Here is a 10,822-nt window from a genome sequence, read left to right on the forward strand (position 1 = left end):
CGGGAGGCTGAGGCAGGAGGATTGCTTGAATCCAGAAGGCAGAGGTTATGGTGACCCGAGATCGTGCTATTGCACTACAGCCTGGGCAGCAGAGTGAGACTCCATCTCAAAACACAACACAACAAAACAAAAAACACCAGGGAAGCAGGGCCTCTGTGATTCACTCTCAGTGTGAGTCATTCTCATTTTTCTTCCCTGGCAGGCGAAGAACAAGATTCCCTGGACGCCTCCAGTGAGGTCAGGTGTCTGGAGGTTGCTGAGCAGCACGAGCTGCTATTCACTGGCCTCGTGTCGGGGGTCGTCCTTGTGTTCCCCCTGAATTCCAGGCAGGATGTGATATGCATTCCCCCTCCCGAGGCCCGGAAAGCAATCCACTGCATGTCCCTGAGCAAGTGGGAGGACCGCCTGGCCGTCGCCTATGACAACATGGTCCTGGTGCTGGACATCGCCCCCGGGGACCCCTGCCCGGTCATCAATGGGCCAAGGTACACCTTTTATACACAGCTGCCCGAGACCATCTCCAGCGTGGCCATTCTGACGGACTACCGCATGGTCTACAGCATGACCAACGGGGACCTCTTTCTTTACGAGTGTGCAAATTCCAAAGCGTTTCCCTTGGAGGCCCACAGGAGCCGAGTTGCCTGTGTGGAGGTCAGCCACAAGGAGCAGTTGGTGGTCAGCGGGTCTGAGGATGCCCTGCTGCGTCTCTGGGACCTGCAGGCACGCAAGTGGAAATTTGAGATGAGCTACACGGTGCGTGGACCGCCTCCCCATGTTCATGCTTGACCCAGGCTTTGGAAAACCAATAGATGGCCATTGTTTACTAAGCACACACCATGGGCCATCGACCAGGGTGGGACTAGGGTGAAGAAAGTGAGGCACTTGGTCAGGCGCAGTGGCTCACGCCTGTAATCCCAGCACTTTCAGAGGCTGAGATGGGTGGATCACCTGTGATCGGGAGTTCGAGAACAGCCTGACCAACATGGTGAAACCCCGTCTCTACTAGAAATACAAAAATTAGCCAGGCATGGTGTTGCATGCTTGTAATCCCAGCTACTCAGAACTTGGGAGGCAGAGGTTGCGGTGAGCCAAGATCACGCTACTGCACTCCAGCCTGACTACAGACACTCTGTCTCAGAAAAAAGAAAAAAGAAAAGTGAGGCATTTGTCTCAGGAGCAAAGTCTTATTTTGTTTTCGTTATTGATTTTTTAAAGAGACAGGGACTCCACTGTCACCAGGCTGTAGTGCAGTGGCACGATCATAGCTCATTGCAGCCTCAACCTCCTGGGTTCAAGTGATCCTCCTGCCTCAGCTTCCCAAAGCACTGAGATTTCAGGCATGACCCACCGGACCGACTGCAAAGTTGAAAGGAGTACCAAAAAGCTCAGCAATGGTAGGCCAGGTGCAGTGGTTCACCCAGTACTTTGGGAGGCCCAGGCAGAAGGATCACTTGAGGCCAGGAGCTGGAGACCAGCCTGGGCAACATAGGGATACCTTATCTCTACAAAAAAATGCAAAAATTAGCTGGGCATGGTGGTGCGCACCTGTGATCCAGATACTTGGAGGGCAGAGGCAGAAGGATTGCTTGAGCCCGGATGCCACTGCTCTGTAGCCTGGGCAATAGAGCAAGGCCTATCTCAAGAAAACAAAAAACAAAAACTCAGCAATGAAGATAATTTTTTTTTTTTTTTTTTTTTTTGAGATGGAGTCTTACTTTGTCACCCAGGCTGGATTGCAATGGCGCAATCTCAGTTCACTGCAGCCTCCTGGGTTCAAGCAACTCTCCTGCCTCAGCCTCCCAAGTAGCTGGGATTACAGGTAAGCACCACCATACCCGGCTAATTTTTGTGTTTTTAGTAGAGAAAGGGTTTTGCCATGTTGTACAGGCTGAACTCCTGGCCTCAAGTGACCCCCCTCGGCCTCCCAAAGTGCTGGGATTACAGGTTTGAGCCACTGCACCTGGCCGAGAAGTAATATTTTAATGCAATATTTTTTAAAATCTTAAGTGGATCAGTAAAAACTAGATCAAATCCTGCACTGGCTTAGTGCTGCTTCACTCTCCTCACCCTAATCCTGGCTCTGCGCTATTTCTTTTTTTTTTTTTTTTTTGAGACGGGGTCTCGCTCTGTCGCCCAGGTTGGAGTGCAGTGGCACAATCTCAGCTCACTGCAAGCTCCGCCTCCCGGGTTCAAGCCATTCTCCTGCCTCAGCCTCCTGAGTAGCTGGGACTACACGCGCCTACCACCACACCTGGCTAATTTTTTTGTATTTTTTTTGGTAGAGATGGGGTTTCACTGTGTTAGCCAGGATAGTCTCAATCTCCTGACCTTGTGATCCGCCCACCTCGGCCTGTAATCCCAGCACTTTGGGAGGCTGAGGCGGGCGGATCACCTGAGGCCAGAGGTTTGAGACCAGCCTAGCCAACATGGCGAAACCCTGTCTCTACTAAAAATACAAAAATTAGCCCTGCATGGTGGCATGTGCCTGTAATCCCAGCTACCTGGGTGGCCGAGGCAGGAGAATCACTGGAACCTGGAAGGTGGAGGCTTCAGTGAGCTAAGATCACGCCACTGCACTCCAGCCTGGGTGACAGAGTGAGACTCCGTCTCAAAAAAAAAAAAAAAAAAAAAAAAAAAGGCCTTGTAAGTCTAGATTGGGCGCAGCGACTCGCACCTGTAATCCCAGCACTTTGGGAGGCCAAGGCAAGAGGATTGCTTGAGCTCAGGATTTCAAAACCAGCCTCAGCAACATAGCAAGATCCCATCTCTAGAAAAAAAAATTAGCCAGGTGTGGAGGTGTGTGCCTGTAGTCCCCCCGCTACTCACGAGGCTGAGGCAGGAGGATCGATTGAGCCCTGGAGTTCGAGGCTGTAGTGAGCTATGATCTCACCACTGCACTCCAGCCTGGATGACAATGCAAGATTCTGTCTCTCAAACAAAACTAATGAACAAAAATGAAGAAGTTAACATGTGAACAGTACTATTAATTAAACTGTCGACCTATGGGAATCTTTTTATTTTTACTTTTATTTATTTTTGTTTTTTTTGAGGCAGGGTCTTACTCTGTCACCCAGGCTGTAGTACAGTGGTGCGATCATAGTTCACTGCAGCCTCCGCCTCCTGGGTTCAGGTGATTCTTCCACCTCAGCCTCCTGCGTAACTGGGACTACAGGCATGCGCCACTGCACCTGCCTAATTTTTAAATTTTTTGTACAGACAGGGTTTCACCCACCCACCTTGGCTTCCCAAAGTGCTAGGATTACATGCGTGAGCTATCACGTCCAGCCTTTATTGGAATCTTACCAGCTTTTCAATTCCTTCCTTTTCTACATTCTAGAATCCAATCCAGGATTCCATGTGGCATTAGCACATAGCTTTTAATTAAATACAATCATAGCTAACATCTGTATAAGCAAAGTAATTTAAGAAATTGAATCCCCATCAAAAAAAGAAATTGAATCCTATGGCCAGGCACGGTGGCTCATGCCTGTAATCCCAGCAGTTTGGGAGGCCGAGGCGAGTGGATCACTTGAGGTCAAGAGTTTGAGACTAGCCTGACCAACAGGGTGAAACCTCATCTCTCATAAAAATACAAAAATTAGCCAGGCGTGGTGGCTCATGCCTGTAATCCCAGCTACTTGGGAGGCTGAGGCAAGAGAATCTCTCGAACCTGGGAGGCAGAGGTTGCAGTGAGCCGAGATCATACTACTGCACTCAAGCCTGGGCAATAAGAGTGAAACTCCATCTCAAAAACAAGCAAGCAAACAAACACACACGCACAAACAAAAATCCCAAGAAAAAGAGAGATCATCTTGTCTGTTTTCAACAGAGTTCTTACTGCAGAGGGGTCCAATGTGCTTGCTTCTCCAAGGATGACAAGTATGTGTACGTGGGCTTGAAGGATCGCTCTATACTTGTTTGGAGTGTGCTGGACGGTGAGTCATTTTGCTTTTAGGGCAAGCTTGAGCTTCGATCTGGAGAGAAAAGGCTCTGACCTGGGTCCTGGGTATTAGAGGGCCCTGCTCTGGCCACCTCTAGCTACATCCCTTAGCTTTTAGGAAGGTGTCTGCAGGCAAAGGCAAAGGGCCCACAATCCCTCTTCTTTTTTTTTTTTTTTTTTTTTTTTTTTTTTTTTTTTTTTTGAGACGGAGTCTCGCTTTGTCGCCCAGGCTGGAGTGCAGTGGCTAGATCTCAGCTCACTGCAAGCTCCGCCTCCCGGGTTTACGCCATTCTCCTGCCTCAGCCTCCCGAGTAGCTGGGACTACAGGCGCCCACCACCTCGCCCGGCTAGTTTTTTTTTTGTATTTTTTTAGTAGAGACGGGGTTTCACCATGTTAGCCAGGATGGTCTCGATCTCCTGACCTCGTGATCCGCCCGTCTCGGCCTCCCAAAGTGCTGGGATTACAGGCTTGAGCCACCACGCCCGGCCTACAATCCCTCTTCTAGACCCATGCTCTGGAGTTCGAGAACTCCCTACAGAGCCTTGAGTTTGTGTTAGGGCTTGCACAGGCTTCCTGCATACAGCCATCCTTCCGAGGATAGACTGTGCCCCTGCTGTATTCACTTCTGGGCTCAGGAGTAGCCATGGGGTGGTGTGGATGGAGTTTGGGTGTCTGAGCTGGTTGTGAGATGGAGCTGGGAAGAATGAGAAGAGAAGAAGGTCAAGTCACTAGTAGCAGGAGGCTGGTTACATCACGACATTCCAGCATAGAACCCTGAGGAACCCAAGAATTCTCAATCTGTTCCAAACCTTCCATGTGTTTGTGAAGGTTCCTTCACCAATATAAGAGGACACAGCATATTCTATTTAATAGAATATTTAATATTTCTATTAATTAATATTAATTAATATTCTATTATTAAATATTCTATTTAATATTTATTCCCTAGAATTGCAATGTTTATATATTGTGTCTTCTAGGATGTGGGTCTTATTTCGTTCTTTGCCCCCAGGCCTTATAGATGTTAGAAGCAGCCTGTTTTTGATTTTTGTTTTGTGTTTTTCAGATGGAGTCTCGCTTTGTCGCCCAGGCTGGAGTGCAGCAGTGCAATCTCAGCTCACTGCAGTCTCCGTCTCCCAGGTTCAAGCAATTCTCCTGCCTCAGCCTCCCGAGTAGCTGGGATTACAGGCGCCCACCACCACACCCAGCTAATTTTTGTATTTTGAGTAGAGACGGGGTTTCACCATGTTGGCCAGGCTGCTCTTGAACTCCTGACCTCAGGTGATCCACCCACCTCAGCCTCCCAAAGTGCTGGGATTAGAGGTGTGAGCCACCACACCTGGCCAGAAGCAGCCTGTTTGAACACCAACCACTTTGAAAACACCATGTCTCTTGGTCTATTCAGTATTATGCTAAGGTCTTAGCAAGAGTTAACATTGGCTGGGTGCAGTGGCTCAAGACTGCAATCCCAGCACTTTGGGAGGCCAATGTAGGAGGATTGCTTGGGACCAGGAGTTCAAGACTTGTCTGGACAACATAGCAAGACTGTCTCTACAAAATAAAAAATAAAAAATAAAAATTATCCAGGCATGGTGATACATGCTTGTAGTCCCAGCTACTCAGGAGGATAAAGTGATCATGGGAAGTCGAGGCACTGGAGATTGAGGTTGCAGTGAGCCATGATAGCACCACTGCACTCCAGCCTGGGCAACAGAGTGAGACCCTGTCAAAAAAAAAAAATGAGTTAACATTTATTGTATACTGTGTACTGTCCTTAAGTCATTTAACTCTCTCAACACTGACTCCCATTTACAGAGCAAAAACTGAGGCTCTGAGAGGCTGGCAGACTTGCCCAAGGTCACACAGGGAGTAACTACTAGGCTTAGGTTTGAAGCTGATCTGCCTGATTTCAGTACGCCTTTGTCACTCTCTTACACTGTCTCCTATAGAAAAGGCACATATTGTGTATTACCTCTTTGAACCCTTATGACACTGATAGAAGATAAGTATCATTGCTATCCTTGTTTGACAATGAAGAAACTGAGGATCAGAGGTTAGGAGACTTGCCCAAGGTCACAAAACAAGTAAGTGACTGAATAAATATCAGGTGGAGCCTAATAACATTGTAGTTGAATACACTGTAATCTGATACATAGTAAACTATAACACTATAATACATTGTAGTATAATATGCTGTAGCAAAGATATATATATAACTGGTATAAAGTTACAGATGGCTCAGAAGCTGAAGGTTGAGGATTGTGGCTTTAAAAGCCCATCCTGGGCCAGTTCACAACCTCTCTTTCTTCTCCTCCTTCAACAATAATATTTACTGAGCTCACTCTGGGCCAAAAACCTACACTAAACACATGACCTGCATGGTGACTTTCAATCTTAAAAATTGCCCTGGGTAGGTGTAGGTTCCGTTATCATTCCCATTGTGCAGATAAAGGAAGAGGGACTCTTTGGCATAATAAATGTCATGCCAAAGTTAGTAGAGGGCCTCTACACCCCATTTTTCTCATGTGTGTCCTTCTCTTCACCTTACAGGCACCCTGCTGACAGTCCAGTTTGTCCATGCTGTGGTAAACAGAATCATCCCAACCACTAGTGGCTTCATTGCCCCCACCAGGCATGGTTATCTGATCCGAGAGCGTTTCCAGTGCCTTTCAGCAAGAACCTCACAGCAGGACCCTCTCAGGAACTTCAAGAAGGCAGTGTGGATGGTCAAATCCAGGCAGAGAGAGGAACTAGTGGCAGCTGTGGGAGCTCACCGGGACTTGGAGTCAGAGAGTGCCCAGGGAAATGAAACAAAATCAAACAAATGCTCACAAGTCTGCCTGATAGTGTAAAAAACAAAACAAAACAAAACAAAAAACCAGTGGGGGTACGGGGCTCCAATGAGTTAGCCCCATTTAATCTGGTTAAAGCAAAAAGAATATGTTTGCTGGTGTATATCTGGACCCATGGCTTCAGATTATGTGACCCAGACCTTGCCTCTTCTCATCTTTCCATTCTTCTTTTCTCTTTTTCATTTTCATTCTCAGACTTGCCACCCCCAGGTTAGCAACATGGTAGCCAATATGCTGCTGTCTCCAATTTCAATAGAAAAGAGAGCTTCTCTTTCCCAACAGTCCTAGCCTCAACTCTATTGGTCCCAATTGGCCCCTATGCCTAGCCCTAAACCAACTGTTGTATCTGGGAGAAGGCAGAGCTCTAATTGGCTGGACTGACCCAATGTCTACCACTGGAACTGAGAATAGAAGAGATTATTCCTGAGATGCAAATTCAGGTTCTGGTACCAGATGAAGGGGGAATAGATGAATGTGAGATATAGCAAACCACTGATGTGGACCACAGAACTTCACAGTTTATAAAGCTTTAGATGCTGTCATCTGATCCTCATCACAACCCACACTTTAGGGAGGGCAGGGATTTCTGCATCTATTTTACAAATGAGGAAACTGAGCCTTGCAGAAGTAGTTATGATTTGATTCAGGTCACAATTCAAGGTGCAAGAGCTGTGAGAGCGAGCCTTCTGTCCCATTCCTGTTAGACCTCACTCCAATTTCAGTCTCTAGAGCACAACCACCTCTTCCACAGGCACCACATTCAAATGCTCACAGGAGCTAGTGACTAATCTAGATACTTCCATGCAGTTGGGTGAGCAGCAGGGAGAGATGGAGACTGGACATGTGGAAGGCAGAGATTGTGTCTAGGGTGGGTATGAGCAGCCTGACTCTAGCCCAGAATCGCCATGGCCAAACCAGCCCACTACTGTCAGTGCTTCCAGTTGTAATAAGCAAAGCCAGAAATCCAGACTTTTATGCAAAAATATTCTGACTTTTAAAGTTGGCGATTGGTTCCATTTGTATCTATAGTGCACTTGGCATGTGCGTCTTTGGTGAATGAGCTGACTTCAGAACTCAAGCTGGCTGTAAAACGATCAACATGTTATAGTTCGTCCTTCTCTATTCCCTGGCTCCCAAACTTTTGGGATAAAGATGTGGGTTTTTAATCTTAAAAACTGGAGGCCCTTGGAAGGAGAAAGAGCTGCTGCTATCTCCCTGCTTTGCTTTTGAACCATCTGCTTTGTGCAAGTTCAACAGTCAAACTGTTTTCATTCCACTTAAGTGGATCCTTCTTTGCCCACAGCCTTCTAAAAGCCCTTCTCAGTCTTCTCAGGCTTTTACTTTAATGCTAGGAGAGTCTAAATCTTCAGGGTGGCCATTCCTTCTCCCCTCTGTGGAATTCCCGACAGAGTCTCAATAAAAGCAACCTTAGAAACACAGGCTTTTGAGCTGAACAAGACCCTACTGCTATCTCATTCATTTGTCTTCCAAACCAGGTTTCCAAGGCAGGTTTTGGCAGTTCTGCAAATATTAGCGTCAAATTTCATTTAAAAATATTTTAAACTGTAATTTTAAGATGTATGCTTGGATATATTGGGCAGCAGCTTTTCAGGTGTTAAAGATTACTAAGGTTGGTGCAAAAAGTAACTGTGGCTTTTGCCATTAAAAATATTAAAAATAATGGCAAAAACTGGCCGGGCACAGTGGCTCACGCCTGTGGTCCCAGCACTTTGGAAGGCCGAGGCAGGCAGATCACCTGAGGTCAGGAGTTTGAGACCAGCCTGGATAGCATGGTGAAACCCTATCTCTACTAAAAATACAAAAATTAGCCAGGCGTGGTGGTGGGGGCCTGTAATCTCAGTTACTCAGGAGGCTGAGGCAGGAGAATTGCTTGAACCAGGAGGTGGAGGGTGCAGTGAGCTGAGATCATGCCACTGCACTCCAGCCTGTGTGACAGAGCAAGACTCCATCTCATAATAATAATGATGATAATAATAATAATGGCAAAAGCCTCGGTGACTCATGCCTGTAATCCCAGCACTTTGGGAGACTGAGGCAGGTGGATCACTTGAGGCCAGGTGTTCAAGAGCAGCCTGGTCAGCATGGTGAAACCCTGTCTCTACTAAAAGTACAAAAATTAGCCTGGTGTGGTGGCGTACACCTGTAATTCCAGCTACTTGGGAGGCTGAGGCAGGAGAATGACTTGAACCTGGGAGGCGGGGGTTGCAGTGAGCCGAGATCACACCACTGTACTCCAGCATGAGTGACAGAGTGAGACTCTGTCTCCAAAAAAAAAAAAAGTAATGGCAAAAACCACAATTAATTTTGCACCAACCTAATAATTTAGGATTCTTCTGCCATTTTCATTTAACTGAAGAGCGCACTTAAATTGTGAAGGGAGCCCCTGAAAAAATTAGCTACTCTTTGCCACTGCTTTTCTGTGAATCAAGGGCTTACCCAATGCAGAAGTAAAGTGGATGTTGAGACCAACTAAGATTTCATCTACAAATTCTGATTTTAAATGTCTGCTTCCATCTCAACAGCCTCAGTGAGAATCAATTTTTTTGTAGGTAAATCCTAATTTAGACATTGGAAATAACTTTTTACTAATAAAATGCTACACCAAATTATTGCTTATATTGGGGGTTTTTGCAGTGTTTATTCATTTCAGAAAGAGTTTGGTTGCTAAGAAAGTTTGACAGTTGGCTGGTCAATGCTTGTAATCCCAGCACTTTGAGGGGCCAAGGCAGGAGGATCACTTGAGCCCAGGAGTTTGAGACCCCATCTCTCCAAAAAAAAAAAAAAAAAAGAAAGAAAAAAGTTTTTTTCATTAGCTGGGCATTCTGGTGCATACCTGCAGTCCTAGCTACTGGGGAGGCTAAGGAGGATGGATCACTTGAGCCCAGGAGCTCAAGGCTGTGGAGAGCTATGATTGCACCACTTTACTCTAGCCTGGACAAGAGAGTGAGACCCTGTCTCAAAAAAAAAAAAAATTAGGGATGCCAAAAAGCTCAGCAATTATGACGAATAATATTTTCTCTTATTTTCTTATTTTATTTTCTTTTGGAAGACAAATAATTTTTTTTTTTTTTTTTGAGACAAGGTCTTGCTCTGTTGCCCAGACTAGAGTGCAGTGGTGCGATCTTGGCTCACTGCAACCTCTGACTCCTGGTTTCAAGCAATTCTCCTGACTCAGCCTCCTGAGTAGCTGGGACTACAGGCCACCACACCCAGCTAATTTTTGTATTTTTTGTAGAGACGAGGTTTTGCCATGTTGGCCAGGCTGGTCCTGAACTCCTGACCTCAAGTGATCTGCTCCCCGCTTGGCCTCCCAAAGTGCTGGGATTACGGGCATGAGTCACCGTGCCTGGCCTATTATCATGTTTTTAAAAATCAAAATGAATTTAAAAATGAATGATGACAAAACATCAACTTTTTTTTTTTTTTTTTTTTTTTTTTTTGAGACGGAGTCTCGCTGTGTCGCCCAGGGTGGAGTGCAGTGGCCGGATCTCAGCTCACTGCAAGCTCCGCCTCCCGGGTTTTTACGCCATTCTCCTGCCTCAGCCTCCCGAGTAGCCGGGACTACAGGCGCCCACCACCTCGCCCGGCTAGTTTTTTGTATTTTTTAGTAGAGACGGGGTTTCACCGTGTTAGCCAGGATGGTCTTGAACTCCTGACCTCGTGATCCGCCCGTCTCGGCCTCCCAAAGTGCTGGGATTACAGGCTTGAGCCACCGCGCCGGGCCCAAAACATCAACATTTTATATAAAGTTGGGATCTGACTATGCATTTGCAGGAACTGACCTCACCCTCATCCTGGCCCTGGGGACAGCAAGATACCTCACCCCTACATACATCAGACAAGTGTCTCAGGAAGGTCATATTCCTATATAAGCACACACACCTTTGAGAATTACTAATTGTTAGTTAATATCTTTTTTATTTTTCAGACAGAGTCTCTGTCACCCAGGCTGGAGTGAAGTGGTATAATCATGGGTCACTACAGCTTTGAAATTATGAGCTCAAGTGA

General features: G+C 46.5%; 1 protein-coding gene across 7 annotated transcripts in view; it reads left to right on the forward strand.

Annotated features, from left to right (window-relative positions):
- The window catches only part of NWD1 (NACHT and WD repeat domain containing 1), a 92,951-nt gene extending 83,521 nt beyond the window's left edge, over window positions 1-9,430 (forward strand). For all 7 annotated transcript variants that reach the window (XM_045379619.3, XM_065535132.2, XM_045379617.3 and 4 more), the window contains 3 exons: window positions 203-753; window positions 3,830-3,935; window positions 6,492-9,430. In XM_045379619.3, the coding sequence (XP_045235554.2) occupies window positions 203-753; window positions 3,830-3,935; window positions 6,492-6,793 (959 nt within the window). In that variant the 3' untranslated portion in view covers window positions 6,794-9,430. The remainder of the gene's footprint in view (window positions 1-202; window positions 754-3,829; window positions 3,936-6,491) is intronic.
- The last annotated feature ends 1,392 nt before the right edge of the window (window positions 9,431-10,822 follow it).

The sequence above is a fragment of the Macaca fascicularis genome, chromosome 19 (assembly GCF_037993035.2).
Source record: "Macaca fascicularis isolate 582-1 chromosome 19, T2T-MFA8v1.1".
Taxonomy (NCBI): domain Eukaryota; kingdom Metazoa; phylum Chordata; class Mammalia; order Primates; family Cercopithecidae; genus Macaca; species Macaca fascicularis.